The sequence below is a fragment of the Dipteris shenzhenensis genome, chromosome 16 (genome assembly GCF_047967505.1).
Source record: "Dipteris shenzhenensis isolate YYH24624 ecotype China chromosome 16, Dip_SZ_1.0, whole genome shotgun sequence".
Taxonomy (NCBI): Eukaryota; Viridiplantae; Streptophyta; class Polypodiopsida; order Gleicheniales; family Dipteridaceae; genus Dipteris; species Dipteris shenzhenensis.
The window spans coordinates 44,230,678-44,253,751 of record NC_141611.1 but is presented as its reverse complement, the minus strand read 5'-3'; the positions used below and the strand labels follow the sequence as shown (position 1 = coordinate 44,253,751).

Here is a 23,074-nt window from a genome sequence, read left to right as displayed (position 1 = left end):
TGCATCCCCTATGCGCTTGGTGAAGAAGGACGATTTTTACCGTATATGCATTGGCTATAGAGACTTGAATAAGGTCACCATCAAGAACATGTTTCCAATCCCCGGGATAGATGACCTGTTGGATGAACTCAAGGGTGCTCAGTTTTTCACTATGATTGATTTGAGGTCCGGCTATCATCAGATTAGAATGAAAGCTAGGGATGAGCACAAGACAACCTTTCGCATAGAGAGGGGACTGTATGAGTTCAAGGTGATGCCTTTTGGATTGACCAATGCACTAGCTACCTTCTAGGCACTCATGAACAAGATTTTGCAGCCTCTCCTTTTCAAATATGTGCTGGTATTTTTTGATGACATCCTCATTTATAGCAAGGATAAGCAGGAGCACATCAGACATGTCAAGCAAGTGCTGGAAATTTTGAGGTTGCATAAGCTTTATGCTAAAGCCAGCAAATGCACTTTTATGGCACAAGAGGTTGAGTATCTTGGTTACATTGTGAGCAAGAATGGCATTCGAGTGGATCTTGCAAAGGTAAAATGCATTGAGGATTGGCCACAGCCACGCAACCCTACTCAGTTGAGGGGATTTCTAGGTCTTGCCTCCTTCTACCGGCGCTTTATTTGCAAGTTTGCCAAGAGGGTAGCCCCTCTGACAGACCTTTTGAAGAATGATGCTTTTATGTGGTCTACAGATGCACAACGCAAGACCTGAAATTCTCCCTCACTCATGCTCCTGTGTTGGTATGCCATTATTTTTCACGTACTTTCATAGAGGGGCAGATGCTAGTGGCAAAGGATTAGGGGTTGTGCTAAGACAGGAACACGGGGTAATTGCTTTTGAAAGCAGGAAATTGGATGAGAAGGAACTATATTATCATGTGTATGATTAGGAAATGTTGGCTATCCTCCATGCTTTCGAAAAATGGCACCACTACCTGTACGGTAGCAAAATCAAGGTTAAGATAGATCATAGGACACTCAGGTATTTCCTTACGCAGACCAACTTGTCAATGAAGTAGAAGAGGTGGTTGGCTAAGGTTCAGTCTTATGATTTCGACATCGAGTATAGGAAAGGGAAAGAAAACATGGTTGCAGGCTTGCGGTTTGTCTGCCATTTCTACCATCTGCCAGGAGGGGATTCATGGTATTCAGGAAGAATACATGCAGGATTCTAAGACAGCTTCCATATTTGTGGAGTTACAGAGGCCATCGAGCCAGGGGCATGCTGAATTTAAGCTGCATAATGGGCTGTTGTGGTGCAAGGACAGAATTTATTTGGTGCTAGATTCAAAGTACCAACTGCTGGTCTTACAGGAAATGCACTCATCTCCTATGGCAGGACATGCGGGCATTACTAAGACATATGAAAAGGTCAAACAGAGCTTTATCTGGGATGGCTTGTGGTGGGATGTAGTTAAATATGTCAGTGAATGTTTGCCCTGCCAGCAAAATAAAGTGGACAGCCGGCTACCCATGGGTCTCTTGCAGCCATTACCTATTCTAGAAGGCAAATGGACTCACATTGCTATGGATTTCATCACAGGGTTGCCTTCCATAGAGCGGGGATGGGATAGCATTTTTGTGGTGGTTGACAAAATGACAAAGCAGGCCCATTTCATACCCACTAAGACCCATTATTCAGCATCATAGGTTGCTTGGCAGTTCATTGAGCATGTTTTTAAGCATCATGGTCTCCCCCGGGAGATTGTCAGCGATAGAGAGGCAAAATTTATGGGTCACTTTTGGCAGGAATTATTTACAGCAGTGGGTACTTCTCTTACACCTAGCATTGCTTACCACCCTAAGACGGATGGACAGTGAGAAAGGGTGAACAAATGGCTGGAGGAGTATTTGAGGCATTTCTGTCATGACACACATAAGTCTTGGGATAAGCGGTTGGCACTTGCTGAATTTTGTTACAAAATTACCAAGTACATCTCTATTGGCATGAGCCCGTTGGAGGCTATGTATGGATGCACAGTGGGTATGCCATCTTTAGTTGTAGACATGGCTGTGAAAAATCAGCAAGCAAGAAATGACTTGGAGATTATGGATGCCCTTCTGCAATTGGCTAAAAAGAAATATGCAGGATGCCCAAGCCAAGCAGAAGAAGTATGCAGATGAACACAGGAGGTATCTGTCTTTTGAAGAAGGGGATTATGTGCACTTAACGCCTCCATAGGAACCGTTATGTTTTGCTGAAAGGTAACACCAACACGAAGCTTGCTCACAGGTATTATGGTCCCTACAGGATCATCCGCAAAGTTGGCGAGGTAGCGTATGAGTTGGAGCTACCCAGGACCTCCAGGATTCATAATGTTTTCCATGTGTCCTTGCTGAAGCCACATGTCGGACAGCATGTCCCAAGTCCTTCCTAAGGTACCACCTATGGATGAGGAGGGCCACACACTCTATGTTTCAGAACGCATCATGTGTTTCAGGGATCACGTACTCCGAAACAAAGTCTACACCGAGTACTCCTTGAGGATGATAACTCATGGCAGCGAGAGAGCATTGTCCAGGACAACCCCTATCTCCTACCGGGCTGATTATTATTTTCTGTTTGCTGCACCTATTTAACAGCCCGTATATGAAATTTTGAGGGCAAAATACTATGGGAAGGGATGGCTGTAATGAAGGGGAAAAAGAGGCCAAGTTAGAGGCCCTTTAGGTGGAAAATGTGGAGGGACTATATAAGTCTCCATCCACCCCCTACTATGTACCTTTTGGATGTGACATCTAATCCTATCTACTCTTCCTCCTTCTTGCTAACTGCTACCTACGCTCACACTCTCTCTCCTCCCTCTCTCTATCTCTCTATCCCCTCATCCTTCTCTCTCTTCCTCTCTCCTTCCCCTTCTCCTCTCTTCTCCTCCCTTCCTTCTGCTATTCTCTCCCCGTCTCCAAACCCCCTTCTCTACATTGGACGAGGAACGGGTGTCCTACCAGGGTGACACCCCCCTTTGTGAATGTACCCTTAAAATCCTTAAAACTGTGAAGAAAAGGGACCCCCTCCTTTTGCCTTATGAAAGTTGGATCAGAACAAGGTTTTAAAGGGCGGCTGTGATCTACCCACCAAGCAGCCCCTATGACGGTGTTGAGACCTCCGATTCACTCAAATTAGGCAGACGAAAATGAGTGCACCAATTTACAGCAAAAGACAAGAAAGAAGGGCTCAAAAAGTAAGGAAGAAGAGCTTGTTTCTGCTTGTCTTTTGACACAAACGAAGCAGGACTCAGATAAGTACCACCAACTCTATAACATTTGACTTTTGTTGTAAAATAAACCTTTGTTTTGAAATTAGAGCCAGTCATTTATCTCTTTTGTTAATTAAAAGAAAGAATGGAAAGAAAAAAAAAAGGGAAAGTATGGAAGCGGGAGGGAGATATAAATAAAAAATTTGTCCCATTTCCTCCATTTCCGGAAGGAGAGAGGAAAAGAACACCATTACCTTCTCCTGGACTGGATAGATTAGGTGAGACTTATAAACATATTGATGATGATAACTCTTGAATCAAATTACCTTCCTCTTTCCTACAAGAACCTCTTGATGGAGAGTTATCCTTTGAAAATGTGAGAAGAAATGAATCCACCCAAGAGCATGGTGATGAGTTTACACCTTCAGCTTAAAATCCCATCCACACATGGACTATAATGCAAATGTGAGGAGAAGAGAAGCAGAGTCTCCCGTTGAATAGGGCCCCGAGCAAGAAAAAACCTCGGTATTAATTAATTTGTTTGTGTGTGGGGTGTGCGTGCATAAAGAATTAAGCTAAGGTACAAAAATTAAACGCGATTACGTAAGAGATCTAGAACCTTCGTTCTAGAAGGTTCGTTCTAGAACATTCCGAGCGAGCTGCAACGAGCATATGAGGGGGGGCGGAGTGGTAGGGGCAGGGAGAGTTAAGGGAGGGGGAGGCATAGAGAGAGTTGAGGGAGAGAGACTGGAGCGTAGAGGGGACAGAGCGAGGGAGTGGAGGGAGAGGGGAAGAGGTTGAGTGCAAGGAATGGAGGGAGAGGAAGAGGGAGATGGAGAGGGGAGGGGCCAGGGCAGAGCGGAAGGAGAGAAAGAGGGGAGGGAGCTGAGGAGAAGGAGGCCGCGAGGGCAAAGGAGGGAGCGGAGAGGCAGCGAGGGAGGGGGTAGAGAGGCGATGAGGGGCGGAGGAGGTAGAAGATAAATTAATGTGTTAATTAGGTTAATGCATTTGAATCACCATAGGTTAATTTGTGATTGTGCAACTAGGACAAATCAATTATTCACAACACAGGAGCGATAAGTGGTCTTTGTTACAAGCCCATCCTTGAATGGACCAAGTTTGTGGAGCAACTGAAAGCCTCTTTCATGCCTCTGAGGCATGAAGAGAACTTGACCTTCCATTAGGAAAGTTTTATGCAATTCGACAATGAGAGTGATGCTGAATTTACAACTAGGTTTTGGAAATGCTCTTTAGAGTTAGCTGAAAGAGTGAGGATGATAGAAGAAAGAAATATTTAGCAGTCCTAAACCCTAATGTGAGGTATGAGGTTGAATTGTTCAACCCAAGTTGAATCCTTGTAAACCCTTCAATAAGGGAAAGGGAAAGGCTCTTGTACAGAATGTAAACATGCAATCTCAGATGGGTGCCATTTCCTTCCATGACTGATGAAGAAAAAAGAGGCTGATGAAAGAAGACAAATGTTTTGGATGTAAGAACATAAGCTAGGGCATGCATGGCATAAGTGTCCTATTCTCTTGGCTAAAATTGCCAGACAAATAAAATCAGGGAAAGCTAAAGCATCCAAGTAGGAGGCTGAGGCTTCTACCTCCTCATCTCAAACATCTATTGGACTATTGAACCAAGAATAAATGCTATCCATTCCCCCAACACTTTGGTGGGTGTGTCAGTTTGTGAATGGATAGAGAATGAAGGAGTTTCTTCTTCATGTAGAGCTCCTTATAAGGATGAATAGGATAGAAATGGAAAAGATTGATGATTTATAGAAGAAAAGACTAATTTGACTAAGCAGTTCTCATTTGAAAATCATCTATGGCCAATTGTTACCCACTTCAATAACACATTGGAGCGAGAATATTTTTACTACTAACCAGTTTGTTGAGGATAAGTTAGAAGTTATTGAGCAGGTTATTAAAAAGATATTTCAGCAGCATGGTATTTAGAAGAGGCATTCCGAGCATAAGAATTGAGATTACGAGTTGATTGGCGTATGAAGAATATCTTTCATGCGAGCACAAATAAATATTAAAGAGATACTGCAGTGATACTTCTGCATTTTTAGACATTCAGCATCAAGAGAAACTGGTGAAGTTGAAGATGGGATTGTGTACCATTAAGAGAGAAATACCTATAGATTATAAAGAGGCAATGCCAACACAGAAGTAAAAGAGAAAGGGTACGCAAGAGAGAGAGAAAATAGATACTCTAGAGGAGGATTTTTGCTTATCCAAGCAGGAGGGAGTGTCATGACGAAATAATCTAGAGGAGGATTTTTGCTTATCCAAGCAGGAGGGAGTGTCGTGACGAGAAATGACGATTTTGTAATTAATAGACATTATTATTACATGATGTGTCATTTTGTGGTGTGACATGTGCTTGGATTTATGATGGACATGGACCGATATTAATATGGCGGTGGATCATTTGAGTAGATAGGGCCCGCCAAGCTGGAGCGATTGCTTCAAACGGCACCAAATTTGGACATGTAACACTTATTTTATTAATAGAGATGTGCACCCACGTGTTTAGGTCCTAGAGGCAATAGGAAAGGAAAGAGTGCATTAGGGTGAATTGAATGGTAGGTGCATGGGTCATAGGCTAAGCGTAGGTCTAATGAGAAGATGGACCTTGAGTGATCTCAAGGGACATCAATGAAGGGGTATCCCCCTTCATTGATCATATGCATCATTCTCTCTACCACCTTGCATGCATCTGCAATCTCTCTCTCACCTTCTCTTACCTTGGATGTAGGTCAAATAGAAACAAGTACTCTCACGAGGGCACTTCCACCATTGGAGGGCCCAATCAGCGTCAAAATTCTGCATGCATGGCACCCATTTGCACTCTCGTAAGTCTGTTTTTTCGTAGACGTATTCATATTTCGTATATAAACCTGAGGCTGGGGGAGGGGTGTATTACGACTTTAGTATCATTGTTTCCTATTCAAATCTTTTCTTTATGATGGCTTGATGGCTTGTAGTGTTGTTTAGGGTTTGTTTAGTTTCTGTTATCATAAATTTTTATATGAGGGTTCATGAGTTTACATGTTAAAATGACATGATTTTTTATGTATGCAGGGGGTTTTATCTAATGATGAAGTGGATGCCTTAGAGGCAGAGTATATGAGATTCTTAAGGCATGAAGTTCATGTGGAAGGGCGTGATTTTTGTGACATGTCTGGAGATTACACAAAGCCCCTCGATGACTTTTCTATCATAAACATTATGCTCCCATCTAGGTGTGCTTTTTGTAATCTCTCTTCTATTTTTCACATTACCTTATTTAAACCTAGAAATGCTATGGCTGCAATTCTTTTTGGTTTGGATTTCACTAATTGCTATTCGGCTTCCAATCATCAAAATTGGGGTCACAAAATTTGGGATTTAAAACCGTGTAGAGATAGTGCTTAACACAGACATTCGTAAAACACTATCGTAAACAAATAAAGAGTATAGGAGAACTTATTCTGGGTTTATTCAAAAATGCCAAATTTGTGAGCTAACTATTACTTGCAGCATGAATTCTTGTAATCAAGGAGTGTACTATATTGCTAGCTCCAAGAAGTAGTGACAAATGCAAGCCAATTATGGTAGGCAATATCATTTTTTTAATTTGATTTTTTGACGTGTATTCCTTGATCTTTTTAATCGCCTAGTTTGAAACATACGTTGAGACCATAAATACATACATTTCGTTAACCACATGCTCATTCTATGTAAGTGTTTTTGGAGCAATGAGAGCAGTGTTGGTACAAAACCTGATGGATTTTTCATATGAAGGTGAGAGTGTCGATGTGCGAACAACAAGCATGAAAATATATGCGTAGACACAATATATTTCATCAAGCACATGCTCAGCATACATAACTACCATTGTGAGCAATGATGGTTGTGTTGATTAAAAATATGATGGGTTCCCTTATGGAGGTGAGAGTCAACATGGTAGATTCTTTTATGGAGGTGAGAGTCAACATGTTTGTGATAAACATGGAGTATACATTTGGTTCCTCCATGCTTGTCCAAATCGTTTTAGGGAGATGTGCCAGAGGATATACCTCTTGAAGATCAGCCTGAAGTTGAAGAGTTGGATGAAATCTTAGTTCCGAAACAGATTCTGGCACATAAGGAACACAAGGTAAAAGGTAGAGTTATCCGTCGCTATCTGGTTAAATTTAGAAATTATCCCGCTATTGATGCGAAGTGGATGGAGGAGGGTGAACTGGCAGATTCACCTCAGTTGTTGCAGCTCTACCTAGAGGCATTTCAGCTTGAGCCGACTTCGGTTGGGGCTCATTCAGGCTCAGCAGAGTGTGTGTTTGAAGCATTGCCTGATGCTCAAGAGGGGTGTAGCACCTCCACTCCCTTCGTCCAGACCACTCGGAGCTCGCTTGGTGACACTGTCGGTCTCACTCGAGGCAGCGAGACTTCTGGATCAATGTCCTAGTCTGTCAGTTTCTAATTGTATATTTGGAATGGTTGGGACCCCCTCCTCCTCACTGCTCCAGGATCTCACTCCTCATTCTGGTCGTGTCTGCATCGGCGATAAGCACTCTATTCCTGTTCATTCAGAGGGCTCTCTTGATATTATTCCTGATGGCAAAGGGGGTAAACACTCTTCTCGTGTTCTTTATGTTCCGTCTCTCGGCTTTCATCTCCTTTCGGTTCATCAGATTTGTCAAAACAATATGAAAGTTGAGTTTGAAGCAGCCTTTGTCACCATCCGCGATCGTGCCACCGGACAGCCGGTTTGGACCGGCCATTCTACTAATGGTATCTACAAGCTTGTTGCCCTTCCCTCCCTTACAGGAACCTCTCTTGGCGACCTTTGGCATTATCGGTTTGGTCATTTACACATTGATGCTCTTCATCGTGCTTTCCGTGATCAGCTTGTCCTCGGCCTCCCTAACGTCGGCACTCGCCAAGGTCTCTGTCCCTCTTGCATATTGGGCAAACAACATCGCGAGCCGTTCGCTCATCATGCCTCTCGCCGTGCCACTGTTCCGCTTGGTCTTGTTCACCTCGACCTATGTGGCCCTATGCAGATTATGTCCCTTGGGGGAGCCTCGTACTACATGCTCCTTGTTGATGATTTCAGTCGCTACTCTTGGATCTATTTTCTTTCCCACAAGGATCTGGCTTTCAGTCGTTTCCAGGCCTGGCTAGCCATGGTGGAAAAAGAATCCAATCACTCCCTCAAAATTCTTCATGCTGATAAAGGTGGTGAATTCACCTCTCTCGAGTTTGATCGGTTCTTGAGTAGTCATGGTGTCAAACGGGAATTTGCCAACACAGGTACCCCTTCTGATAATGGTGTGGTTGAACGTAAACATCTGTCGACAAGTATAAAGCTCGGCTGGTGGCTAAAGGCTATGCCCAACGACCCGGCATCGACTATGGGGAGACCTTTGCACCTACCGCCCGGATGAGCACCATCCGCACGATCCTCGCTCTTGCCGCCCACCATCAGTGGCCCATCTTTCAAATGGACGTCAAATCTGCATTTTTGAATGGTGATCTTCATGAAGAGGTATATGTGGATCAGCCGCCCGGCTTCATTGATTCTCGTTCTCCTTTCATGGTCTGTCGCCTTCGCAAGGCTCTCTACGGTCTCAAGCAAGCTCCTCGGGCCTGGAATCAGCGTATTGATACCTTCTTCTGCCGCCAAGGACTTCTTCGCTCTCTGGCTGATCCCAATCTTTATCTTTTTCATGAAGGACAGCTTCATACCTTCATCATTCTTTATGTGGATAATTTAATCCTCACCGGGAGTCATACCAATCATATCCTTGCCATTAAAGTTGCTCTTCAAACTGAATTTGAGATGACGGATATGGGCCTTCTCCATTTTTTCTTGGGTCTTGAGATTTGGCAGACTAAGAGGGGGTATTTTGTCTCTCAGCAACGCTATGTTCAAGAGCTCCTCGAAACTTTCCACATGGCTGACTGTCGGCCCATCACCTCTCCCATGGATCCCAACGCTAAACTCTCTGCTTCTGGGTCCACTGCTTATCCTGATGCCTCCCTCTACCGCCAGCTTGTTGGATCTCTTCTTTGGCTACTTAACACTCGACTGGATCTCGGCTTCTCTGTCGGCACCCTCAGTACCTTCATGCAAACCCCTTCGCTTTCTCATTGGCAAGTTGCTCGACGTCTCCTCCGCTATCTTCAGGGGACCTCTACTTTCGGGCTCTTTTATGCTGCCGGTGGTTCCTCTCCTTCCCCGCTCACTCTCCGAGGTTGGAGTGACTCCGATTGGGCTGGCGACCCCGATTCTCGCCGCTCTACCACGGGCTATGTTTTCTCCTTTGGCTCTGCGGCTATCTCCTGGTCCAGTAAACGCCAACCCACGGTCGCCCTATCTTCCACCGAGGCTGAGTATCGGGCTATGTGTAGTGCCACCTGTGAGGCTGTGTGGCTTCGGCGCCTTCTTCTCGATTGTGGTTTTCAGCAATCCACTTCTACCACACTTTTTTGTGACAATCAAAGCTGTATTGCCCTTGCTCGCAATCCGGTTTTTCATGCTCGGACAAAACACATTGAAATTCAGTACCACTACACGCGAGAGAAGGTTCTTGACGGTACCATTGTGCTCCTCTTCAGCACCACTTCCGACAACGTCGCCGACATATTTACCAAATCTGTTTCTCCTCCCCTTCTCCAACGTCATACCAGCTCTCTGGGTCTTGTGCCACACCCTGGAGCTGAGAGGGGGTGTTGAGATTCAGCATCTCCAGGCGTGGCCAGCCGACCAGCCCCCATGCAGCAAGGGGGGCCAGAGGGGGTAGGCTGGCCGACCAGCTGGTCGGCCCAGTTGGCCTGACCGACCAGGCTGGTTGGTCCAGCCAAACTGGCCGACTCCCCCCCTTGGCCTGCCCTATAAAAGGGCCTCCTTCCCTTCATTTCCTTGAACACTTCTTGCAGCTCCTCAAGGCTCCAGCATACAGCCTGCTCCTGACCATCTCCTCAGAGCCCCCTCTCAGCTGCTCAGTTGGCTGCCCACACTCCCGCAGCAGATCTTGCCTCTTCAGGGCTCTTGCCTCCCCGCTCCAGGCCTCTGCCTCTTCGTTTCAGGCTTCTCCTGCCTCCGTGCTCTCAGGCTTCAGCTTTCTTTTGTTCCCCCTTTTTCTCTGCTTCAGTTCAGCCTCTCCAGCAGCTCCTGTTTTCTATCTTATTCAAGATATCTTGTATTTCAGTTGCTGCCCTGGTTTAAGGGCTGATTTACAGCAGATCAGTGGTGGTACATTTTGTTATCTCTAGTGTTCTCTGTGTGGCTCTATAATTTCAGTTTGTTTGCATCTTCCGCTGCCATTTTAATACAGGTATGCCCTAATTTCGAAATTCATGTTCATTACTCTGCCAGTGCTTGTTTGGTTCATCGATTAAGGGAAGTGGTTAAGGTTAGGGAAAGAAAGTAGGAGAAGGCAGAGAGTGAGTGAATTCGAAGTTGAACTGAGGGGTTAGGTGAGAGAGAGAGCGAGGTTTAGCTTGGAGGGACAGAGAACGATTGCAGGGGAGAGAGATTGCAGGAGAGAAGCGCTTGTAGGAGTGAAGCGATGGGCTGATCGTTGGAAAGCGAAGGGTTGGCAGAGCTTCAGTTGAACCCAGGTACGTTTGGCTGAGCAGGTTCCATGAGGGCACCAAGGGCTGTTTGCAGCCAAGGAGGGAGTTCAGGGGTGCGCGCTTGGAGCAGGCCGCAGTTAAAGGGTGTGTCTATTCGGGGGGGGCCTAGATGCTAAAAAAAGCACTACCCCTCCAAGTTAGGAGGGGGGTGCTTTCTTAGAGGCTGAGCTCTCTAAAAGCATCACTCCCCACTCTAGACTTTAACGCAGCAACAGCTCCTCCCCTACGGGCAGATTTGTGCGCAAGCCTCTACCCCTCCACATCCCCTTTTGATTTGACGCCCTGGGTTCCGCCTGCTGCAGATTTCCATACAGGCCAGCAAGGAGCTCGGCTCTTGGATTGACAGCCTCCGCCAACCCCTTCTAACTTCGACCAGCTAGCCTCTTTCTCTCATCCCCCTCTGTTTCATTAGTTTCTCTTTGTTCCAGCCTCCCAGTTTTGAGACCACCTGTTCCTTCTCTTCTCTCAGCCTATTTTCTTCATCAAATTCGATTCAGTTGCTGATTCTGTAGACCCTGAGCTTGCGATGGGAGACCATGATATGAACTACCATGTGGAGGATGACCAGGATCTCTACAATGATCTGATTACGAAGACAGCCTTCATTGAATTCACCACTGCTCTTGATGAAAAGTTTGAGCAGTGTAACACGAATCAAACGGGGTTGACACAGCAACTCCAAGGGATTCAGACCACACTCACACTTTTGACTAGCACTGTTCAGGCGCTCACGCATGTGGATGCCATGGCTTCAGTGTTAGGTCCGAACATCACTCCATATCCTTTTCTCGGAGATCAGAAGTCTCATACCAAGGAGGTTGTTGACACTTGGTTGCACAAGTGGTAAGTACACTTCCAGTTTCACCCTTTATCCGGATGACAAGAAAATACAGCTTGCAGCAGGGTTTATGTCAGGAAAGGCTTTATTGTGGTCAAAGGAACTTTGACCCAAGCTTGCAACATGGATAGAATTTGAAGGGGTCTTCAGGAAAGAGTTTCTGAAGGAGGAAGAAGATTACGATATCGTAGGCAAGCTTAAAGCCCTTGATATGTCCAAGCTGAATCTGACTTTTGAGGTTTATCTTTAGAGGTTTCAAGTTTTGCAGACCAGAGCTACAAAGATGGATCCATTGACCTTGTAAGGTTTCTTTGTGGATGGTTTGCCTGACTCGTATACAAGTTACATATCAAGAACAACAAGTGTACCACTTTGCAAGAGGCCATGAATTACGCGCGCATCTATGATGATACCATGGCCAGCGCAAAGGTTTTTGGTCCTTTTGCTGAAGGTTGAATAGTAGGAAGTGAAGGGGAAGAAGCAGTCCCATTTGAAACCATTGGGGCTTTGCCTTTATCCTAATTCACAAAAAACTGTCTATTACCTTTATTTTTATTCCCAATAGAGGTAGGAGCATCCTTATTGGGTATCTGAACAGGCTAAGTGGCAGGAGGCATTTTATGCTGACTCATTGGACACTGCGAAGCCATGTGCCCAAATTTTTTACATTCAAAGCAAGCCCCTGCAAATAATCCCCTTTTCAATTTATAAAATGCACTTCCCATGTCAACATTATTCACCGTGACTGAATAAGACTTTGGTGTGGGATTATCAGTATCCCAGAGAATGCAAAATTGATTAGAGTTGCCGTTAGGCCGCGGTGGGCAAACCACTTTGCCTAAAGTTGCTGCAATTTTAGGCAAGAGTGAAGCCATGCATTGCGGGAAGTCTACAACTTCAACCTAGACCGGACATCGACGATCAAAGCCTGAAAATACTTTGTGGGAGACCATGGCAAAACGTGCACCATTTGCTGCCCAAAAAAGAGTGACGAATGTTTCAAAAGCATTTGCCTGTGAATCTCATCTACCATAATGACCTCAAAAAAGCCTCTGGCTGCATAGTGTACCTTCCGAACAAACGAGCCAGCCGTTGTGCGGGTCAACCAGTTGCCTACCTCTGCAGCAGGTGGCATGCGACCTAGGAAAAATAAAATAATTGCATTTTTGGCATATTCTCTAACTAGATCCACAATTTCATCCACTTCAACCATGAGACCAACCGAAGGGACAGAGTCTTTCCACTCTTTCCTTGTGTCTGCAAATCCTTCATGCATGACATCGTAAACCAGTTGTGCTTCAACAGAATCATGCATTGGGTCATTGACCCTCAGCTTGCTTTTGCTTTTTGCATTGAACTGATTGATCCTTTTGGGGGGTACCTATAAAGTGATAAGAAAGAAAAACCAGACCCAAAAAACAGCCCACAAAGATGAAGGAAATAGTGTATTTGCAAGGAGAAGAAGTGGAAAGAGAGATTTAGGGATTTCGAGAGAAGAAAATACAAGTTCTGTAGAAGGAAAAGAGAAAAAAACCAGTAAAAGTTCCAAGATGAACTATAAATCAGAGAAAGAAGGGAGATTTTGGCGATGGAAAGAGTACACAGGACCCAAGAACCAAAAAGGAGAGAAAGGGGGAAGAGAGAGCCCTCAAAACCAGCGAGCGGATTCAGTCCGTGAGCGACCCAGGATCAGGGAATCAACTGGCAGCAACAGCCTGAGCAGTGCGGGACAGGCCATACAGGTCTGTACACTTGTACGGAGCTATGGTGGGCTGTACGGCAGGTAATTAATGCTCCAAAACACCGTTTTCTGGATGTTAATATGGCGCAGCAGGTAGCTGAAGCAAACGGGCTGGTCTGAAGAGGCTAGGGAGCTGATGGGAGGGCTGGAGCAAGGGCTGCAGGTCCTCTCTCCTCTACCCCAAACACACACACACACACACACACACACACACACAAAGGAAACATATAGTATACAAGCATAAAATGAAATAAATAAAGTCAGCTGGATACATTGTTTGGTACTGAGACTTTAAAGGGCACGACACTTCAAAAAGACACCAAGTGGAGCTGAATCTTCGACACATCAAGTCTTGATGAAGACTTAGGGTCAACCATCAAATACAAAGCAAGCAAGATCTTTTTGTTGCATGAAGCACTCACACTTCCATGTACTAGCACCTTTGGGAGCTTTTCCTGCACATGCGTTAGACACAAGAGGGCCCACTTACAGCCCTGCCTCTATTGGTGCATGTTCATCATGAGGGGGAGGATCTGGACATAGAGAGGAGCCGACAACTTTTGCTACTAGTGTCTTTTTGTGGGTAGCAAGTCATGCTGGGAGTAGTCCTTGATGTTTGCCTTCAGCCTGGGCTGGAGCAGCCATATTTGTGACCTTCCCACACTGTCCACAGCCGAAAGCTTCCTATGCATCCCTAGATAGTAAGAAAATTGCCCAATAATGTCCTCAAGTTGCCATAGTTGCATAGCTTGTCTGAACAGACATATGGACCCAAAAGCTATTGTTTTCCTTTTTCTGCCAAAAACTCCTAAAATAGGTTATGTTTTAGGGCAAAATCTTAGTTTGGCATTCAACTACATGCATGCAAAAAAGTGTGTACTGTATGCTGTGAGAACTTATGGGTTGCTTCTCTCTTTGTACTGTTTTGAATATGGGGAGACTGAGCACCAATTGCCTTGCACAGAGGGGGTCACATGATTACCACATCCTGTTGTTATATACCCCGTGTAAGAACTGTATCTAATTACTATGGGTTGACCCAAATGCTTAAATCGTTTCATTCTTAATGTATGAGTATTATTTTATAGAAAATATTTGTTGATAAACTTTAATGAATTTAAGGCTAAAGGCCGTTAAAATGAGTTTGGGATGCTAAGTAAAATCAAAGTCCAGGATGTTGAGTATGAGAATAAACCCGATCTATCACAGTATATATTCTAACATTTGCGGTGTAGACAATGTTAATGTACAAATTTCTGCCAAACTTTCTTTTCAGTGAGAGACTTGATAAGCTTATTCCCATTGGCTCTCTAGTCTTTGCTTTGTAGTTCTCCATAGGGCTGGTCTCACGATCATTATAAAGGTACCTAATTAGATTTAAAGCTCTAACAAACAGAAGTTGTTTCTTTTGGTATGTTAACTGTCTATTTTACCCAGTTTAAATCTCCTATAACTTTATTAGTCGTTGGCGTGTTTTTTCAAGTACAAGGCAATTTTAGTGCTAAGTAGGATGCCAGAAATGTGTGCTCGTTTTCTGAGTACAGGGAACGTTGAATGCTTTCCAGGTATAATCCAGCACTAAGGGGCAATGTGTATGAAAAGAGAGCTGCATCAATTGCAGAACAACTTTGCGGTTCAGATATGGTATTTGACTATGATCAACTCCTCGCTAAACCGCCAAATAAGAAAGATGCAGTATTTTCTTGGTGAGTACTGCCGTTTCAGCCATCTCTTCAAAGCAAACAATGGACTGATGGCTTAGATTAAGAGAACACTTTTTTGTTCCATATTTGCAACACATGCATGTAGTGGCTTGAGTATCTATGGGGTGTCATCCAACATGTGCACATTGCTTTTCAGTCGTCCAATTCATACATTAATGCGAGCCCTAGGGCCTTCTTGGATTGCACTGAAACAACCCTCACACGCATAGTTCTTACACACACAGGCACATGTGCATGCTTGTAAGTATATAGAGTGTGTGATATATACATATGCGCATTATACACTTGTAAGTGTATATACATAAGTGCTATATGTGCGCACACGTGCATGTCTTCTTTGAAGATTTGCATGTGAACTGCTTCGGCAAATCGTATTTGATCCATCTTTTCCCATGTCTTCTTTCTTTGGTTTAGAATGGACCAATTGCCCTTCATTGAATTTATACCAACGTCTGGATGTCTTGTGATTAATTCATAATTCTCCAAGTCTGTATAAATTCAAATGTGCAATAAGGCTCACAGTCCAAGTGAGACCTTTTCCCCCCCTTGAAATAGACGTCTATTAACTCTGAGAGAAACAGCCGGGAGAAGAAACTCACATCATGCAAGGCATGAAAAAACCATGGTAATTTACTACTCAAACAGTTCGAACAAATGAAAAACTGGATAAGAAATAGGATTGTTGAACTTCCACGTAATGCCTGTGATGGTCTCAGAAAAGTCTCAGAAAAGAAAGTGAGACAGTTCTATTTTGATGTATATGGAATGCCCTTCCAGCCACGTGAGTTCTGCCAAAAAACAGTATTCTTACCTGTAAAATTGCTGGAAAGAGTTATATTGCTTTTCTCCTAAAATAAGTAAATGAGCCTCTAAAGGATTTTTGTCATTCCCTATTGTCATCTTTGATTTATTGATATATACACTAACGCATGTCAAATAGATAATTCCTTTCCCTGGGTTTTGTTTAGTAATGTATCTTTCAAAAGTGATATCATCCTGATCTTCTCATCTAAGCCACAATGAATCCAACCAGAGATTAACTTACTTTTCCTCCAGTAGTTTCTTCAGCCCCTTCCCATTGTCACAGTAATGTTGCAGACAGCTTCACATAAATATTGTCCTTGCACTCCACACAGCCAGTTGCTGGTATGACTTTTGTCACTATAAAGCTTTTTTATGTTTATCAAGATTGTGAAGCGTGAATGTTATGAAGTTCACATTAAGCTCACTGATCTTGATTTGGGCTCTTCATGCTGTACGCCTGCAATTTTCTCAGTATACTGCCAATCCCGAGTATAGCATTGTATAGAGTGATCATCGGCAGTCTGAGCTTGGATGGAACCTTGGACCTTGCTTTTAATTGCACTGCATTGAATTGATCAGGGTCTGTCCCAAGACCTACTGGATACTCGTCGGCATCATCCTTGGTCAATTGCTAGAGAAAGGAAGATCTTTTTAACTTCTGTCTCATAGCATAGATGCAATGCAGGAGATACCTAGCCACAAAGGATGGAAGATCCCCTTTTTATCAGTGTTGCTTTAGTGTGGCAAAGTGTGGAAAGCATGCCTTAATGTTTTCCTTGTAAGAAAGAGTCATATAGAGTCTCCATTTTGTGCTTCATATTGTTAAAGAAGAATTGAAAATTTAGATTCACAAGGCCTTTCCCCCCCCAGAGAATAGAACAACTGTTAATGCTTGCAAAAGCAAACCATACAAATCAGCAATTTGAAAGGCACTGATCAACGGGAAAAGAGGAAAACAGCCGGCACCGGCCTATTCCCAGAGAACCAAGCTCATTGCCTAGGGAATCTTTGGAATAGGGGCTAACAACCAGGGTGGAGCTCTATACATCCAGTGAATACCTCTCGTGGTAACGACATAAATGATCTTTGCAGGCCAAGGCTTTCAGAAACGCTCCCATCTTTCGATGGTTGCTCTAGATGGCATGCAGGGTGTAGATGATATCCTACCAGATGATGAGACTAGGGCGGCTGCCGGGAAACTTGATGGCCTCCCATCACAAAACTACAACAGGCAACCCAAATGTTGTAGGCAGTGATGCTTACACCATCTCCCAAAACCTATCCTTTGGCGAAGGTGAAGGGCACAAGTGGGAAGGAAGTGCCGCATCATGTGCCTCTATCCTGAAAACTTGCTGGCTTTGATCCTGTAGGCTGGAGAGGCTGGGTCAATGGAGAAGGCACGACCTGCCTCCGTGAGCCATGCAGCCATTCCCCAAGTGAACTCTTGCTATATCTTCTGCATGCTAACCACAACCTAGAGGGCTCCCATCCAGATCTTTTGCGCTGTTGGCAGCTCCAGAGACAATGTGGGACTGCCTCCAAAACTCTCTTTGCACAACAGTGGCATCTACCATCTACCCGCCTGTCCATTTATTTGTGGATAGTGTGAGCACCCACAATCTCATCAATTCTGGGTCTATTCGAGCAGTACAGTCACATCCATCAACATTGGAGCATGGTCTTTGAGTTGAGGTGGCTAATGGTAGACCTTTCTTGTGTGACCACGTATGAGCATCTGGCTGGCATGGATAGCCGAAACGCCTTGAATCCATCTGTCTGAAAATCCTAACCTCTGCATGGTGCCCTCTAGAAAAGAGCACTCCACCCTGGGCCCAATCAATTGCCTCTTTTCCAAAAAAAGTGAAGATATGTCTAGGATAAAACATTCATGTACAATACTTGTGTGTGTCATGGATGATATCAGCAAGGTGGGGCCGCAATGGCAAGCTCAAGACCTTGGCTAAGATCTTGTACTTGATGTCCAACAGAGTCATCGGTCTCCACTCTTCCCTCCCTCCCCTTCGAGACCAAACAAATCCAACCTCGGCTCAAGAACTGTGAGAGAGCCAAGTCAAAAATCTTGTGAAAAGCCCCACCGAAGGGGGTGTAGATGTGCTCCCAAAAACACCTAAAGAAGGAGGGTGTCAATCCATCCTCCCTAGGGCACCTCTGAGGAGAAAGGGCCTTGAGGGCCTCCAAAAGATCCTCATTAATGAAAGGTGCCTCCACCTTCTTGCTCACACTCGGAGAGACCACTATCGAGATATGAGCTTAAACTACCTCCTGGGCTGCAAGGACTTGGGGGACTCCTCGAACTGGAGTAACTGCTGATGGAAGTGTGGTCATCTCTAGGATCTCCTATAGGTTTGAGTGCATCTGCCTGCTTAAATCCTACAGTTGTTGGAGTTTTGTTCTTGCTAAATGGGGACTGGTTTGAAAGAACTACTTGGTCATCCTTTCTCCCTGTTGTAGCCATCGTGCTTAGGAAGAGTGATAGGAGAATTCATCTTGATGGCTCTCCGTGGCTTGGAGGTTAGGCCTCGTGCTCTCATAACAGCCTGCAAGGCCATTGTGAGAGTGGGTCTTGCTCTCTGAGTCTATGGAAGCCAGACCCCGTCTCAATACTCTCTCACGCTTTTGAAGAGAGTCCTGCCTACAAAGAGCTTGAGGCTGGAGCTCCTCATTGCTCCTCTAGTTCTCATCTGCCACATAGGTAGCCTAACCCCCCCTTGGAGGGCAGTCTAGCTACTGCTAAATCTTTATCACTACTTGCTGCACCTCTTGCTCTTGGAGCAAAGCATCAAGGATATAGACTCCCTTCTGAGGGAGTCCATGATAGGCTGCTCTAGGTGAAGCACAATTGGTGAGTGATCTAGCATCGTTGTACCTGCCAAGGTACCCATGGCTCCCCCTCTGTGCATCCCCTAATCCCCCACGAGGTTGTTGAAGTCACCTCCTACAGTCCAATAGTCAACATCTGGAGGGCTCTCAGTAAGGCGCTTTCAAAAAGCAAGGCGTTGCTGTCTGCAAGCAGAGGCATACACATTCAAGATCCAATATACCAATCTAAATGGCCCACCTTGTATTAAGGTTAGCCTGATCGAACACATCTGGGGTCAAGGCCTGTGAAACATAAATGTAGACCCTTCCACCCTTTCCTACATCGGGGCCTCTCCGTGAGAGAAGGTGGTGTCGGCGTATGATATTTGCTTTGTTGAGAACATGTGCTTTGAATTAAGAGGAAGTCCACTACCCATCTTGCCACATCCCTTTGTAACTCCTGACAAAGTACCATCTGCTATGGCTGTTGCCGCGCACGATCGTGATGCCCATGCACATTCCAACTCACCATGGTCCAACTCATGGGGAGGAGCGGGGGAGGGGGACGAAAAAGAGGTGAGTGGCAGATGGGTGGTGAGAGTCACTGTTGCTAGAGGGATGGCAGAAGGCGGGGTTGTGGAGGAGGGCAGAGGGGCAGGAAGGGAATGGGGGGAGATTTGGAGGGGGAAGGAGGGGGTGCGGGGGATTAGTGCGATGGATCATGGGATTTCTAGTGGCCTGATGCTGAGCAAAAGCTTGTGTACTTTGGACTGCTGACTTTGGTGGGTCTATTGTGAGGTTGAAGATCTCGACCTCTGGAGTCTGAGGCCATCTTGAGAGAGATCCACCTGGCTGCTCTTTTTGAGGTGGGGGGCTGTTGTCTGATCTACCATCACGTGTTGTCTAAGTCTAGCTCGCCGTTTTTTTGCGGCCCTCTTACCTAGTTTTGTTTTCTTCACCTTAGTCGAAGCCACCTCGGAAGGCTCCACCGAAGGGGTCTAGGATTGTTTGGATGGTCTATGTGCTCGTTCGCTCGAAAATCCCTCCGCTATCCCTATTGAGCCTTGGGAGGGGGAGCCCGACCTTGCACCTTGGGACATGCCTGTGCCAGGCGACCCATCTGGTTGCAACAAAGACACTGAAACCTCAACCCTCTGATGAAGCTCTCCCCTGTCAAGAGTCTCAAGGAGGATCTTCTCAGAAGTGACTCAGGGCACTCGACAATTGCACTGAGTCAAGGGACCCCATCACCTACCACGACGGAGGCGACTAAATTCGGTGGGGACTCTAGAACTGTGCCAAAACAGCCCTTGATGGAGGCAAGAATCGAATAGTACTCCCTTGGGAGCCCCGAGAAGCGGAGCGTCTTGGCGAAATGTGGCACATGATGCGTTGAATCCATGTCATCAACTGTGAACCCATGGTATCAAGGGATGAAGTAAACAAGTTGTGGGCCAAGGAAAATGGGACTCTACTTCACTAATGCGAGGGTGGTGTCGGGGAAGAAGAATGAGCGTCTCCCATAGATGATGACCTCTTTTATGTGGTCACCCTCTAGTGCTAAGCCAATCCTGCACCTGGCTCCTCGTAGGTGTGAGTCCAATGATCCTAGCCCACCAAAGCTCTATTCGAAAGTGACTGTATTGCATTATGCACCTGTTTTTTGTGCTCAGGAGAAAGTAGAATCTTAACGGCTAGGGGAGTTGAGGGAGCTTCCTTGTGAGCCCCTTTTGCTAGACCAAGGGTTACCACCAAGATTCTTTCCCCAGAGACTAGAAACAAAATTACTGCGCTGCAAAAAGGAAGGGGTGGTAGAAATGTTGGAGATATCATAGCCAAATAGTGTAGTACTAGGAGATCAAGTACTAGTTCATGTGTGTTGATGTGTAGTACTAGGAGATCTAGTACTAATTCATGTGTGAATGTTGCGTGTCATATGGGACTTATCCCATATGCACTTGGTGCAAGTGTGTAGCCTATAAGGCTTGTACTTCAATTCTCTCATTTAGTGAAAGCCTTCATGGATTCTACATTTGTCTACCATTTCTTCACGCCCTAGCCTATCATGTGTGAGTACCACGTGTCACTATGGGACTTATCCCATATGCACTTGGTGCAAGTGTGTGAGTGTGTAGCCTATAAGGCTTGTACTTCATTTCTCTCATTTAGTGATGATGAATGAATGAAAGCCTTCATGGATTCTACATTTGTCTACCATTTCTTCACGCCCTAGTCTCTCTCTCTCACTCACTCAGCCGCGTCATCTCTGCCCTAACCCTGACCCTAGCCCTAACCCTAACCCTTTCAGCTGCCTCCTACCCATTTAGGGTTTCTGCTCATCTGCCTTCATAGCGGCCTTTGGAGGCTCTTTTGACCTGTTTTGGAGCTGTTATTGCATTCTTCAGTGATTCTAGGGTTGCTGCTGCAGAACCGCCTTTAATAGAGCCATTTCCAAGGCTGTTCCTAGCCTTCAATTCATATAGAACCACCATTTTTGGATTGGTGATCTTCTGGTGCATTTTGGTACATCTACACCTCTACTACACCATCTCCGTATAGCTTGGAGCTGGTTTATTGAAGCACCTCACACATTTTGAGATCAATCCCACAAGTGCTCTTCCCTTGGCTCATTCTTGCATTCTGGGGCATCTACTTGCTGTATTTTTTTACTTGGGTTCACTCAATTTTACATTTTGGGGCATTTGGAGCACCCCTAGACACATATATCTACCCGAGACCAGCCCATTCCTTTGCTGGTCCTTCATCTCAGCTTGCTGTCCGCCTTCATCAAGGTCTTTGCCATCATGACTTCATTGTCTTCTAGTTCTTGCTCATGGAGAAGTTCACGCGGGAAGGTTTTCCCACGTGGCAAACAAAGATGCAATTGCTCCTTATGCGTGAGGTGTTTGAGATGTTGAGGATGACAAAGTGGAATTACTTGATCAACAACACCAAAGGATTTGGACGCAGCAAAATGCAAAGGCCATTGGTCTTTGCTTGGCTGACTCTCTCATCCATTATGTGAACTTCCAATTCAATAGCTAAGGAGATTTGGGATCGCCTTGAGGCATTGTTTGGTAATAAAATCACCAACTCTAAAGTTTTTTTGAAGCTTAAGTTTAATGATTTGAAAATGGAAGAGAGTGATGAGTTGAGTGATCATCTAGCAAGGTTTCAATCTCTTGTTCAACAACTTTCACGTTTGAAAAGCCCGTCTGATGATCAAAGATAAGATGGCTGCATGGAATATCCCGCTTTGAGCAATCTTGAAGTACTTCGCCCTGCCACTACCATGTTTGATGATATGGTAGCACTACCATTGAGAAGGACTTTCGTAATAAGGAAGCCCCTCTTGCCTCTCCTGGTGATCAAGCATTTGCTTCTAGAAGCAAATGGAAGACCAACAAGAATATTATTTGCAGGTTTTGCAAGAGGGGAAAGGACATATTGAAGCTCATTGCTTCAAGAAGAAGAAACTGGAACAAGAGAAGTATCATGCCAATCTCCTTGCTGAAAAACATGCTAAACTTGAAGAGCCCCTTGAGGAGATACAAGTTGCTATAGTAGAGGTTCACGGCATCTCATTTAGGAGCATTATGACTAGGACTCTTGGGCTTTCTAGGCCCTCTATGATATGTGTGTTTGTGTTGAGTCAATAAAGATTGTCAGCCTTGAGTTGTCCCTCTAAACTGAATGTATTTGGAGTCAATAAGAGGTACTCTCCCTAGGTTGTTCCCCAAAAATGAATGTATTGTCTTCTACTTTGGTTTGATGGTATTGAGCACCTATTTCAAAGTAAGGGGGACTGACGAGTGATGGTTTGCCCTTGCCAGTCGCAAGCTGATTGAGAGGTTACTATCACATGGGAGGTGTTGGATAGTTGGACTTGCTCTTTGCAGTATTGCGGTGAAGGGGGGATCGGTCTACTTTTTGTGTGTTGGTTCTCCCACTCTTTGCTCTTAAGAGGGGTGTTGGAGATATCATAGCTAAAGAGTGTGTTGATGTGATGTGATGTGTTTGTGTATAGTACTAGGAGATCTAGTACTAGTTCATGTGTGTGTGCCACGTGTCACTATGGGACTCATCCCTAGGCACTTGGTGCAAGTGTGTGAGCACTGAGTGTGTAGCCTATAAGGCTTGTACTTCACTTCTCTCATTTAGTGATGATGAATGAATGAAAGCCTTCATGGATTTTACATTTGTCTACCATTTCTTCACTCCCTAGCCTCTCTCTCTCTCTCTCTCTTCGACCACCAACATGATTATGTTGTACTAAGTACTTAGTTCTACCATTCTGCATTGGTGTGGATGCT

The 23,074-nt window shown here is 45.0% G+C and overlaps 1 protein-coding gene across 3 annotated transcripts in view; it reads left to right on the top strand.

The window, feature by feature from the left end:
* Positions 1–23,074, top strand: part of LOC147893009 (uncharacterized) — a 34,354-nt gene that overhangs the window by 4,553 nt on the left and 6,727 nt on the right. For all 3 annotated transcript variants that reach the window (XM_087387511.1, XM_087387509.1, XM_087387510.1), the window contains exons 2-3: positions 6,293–6,453; positions 14,979–15,119. In XM_087387511.1, coding sequence (XP_087243637.1) covers positions 6,293–6,453; positions 14,979–15,119 — 302 coding nt within the window. The remainder of the gene's footprint in view (positions 1–6,292; positions 6,454–14,978; positions 15,120–23,074) is intronic.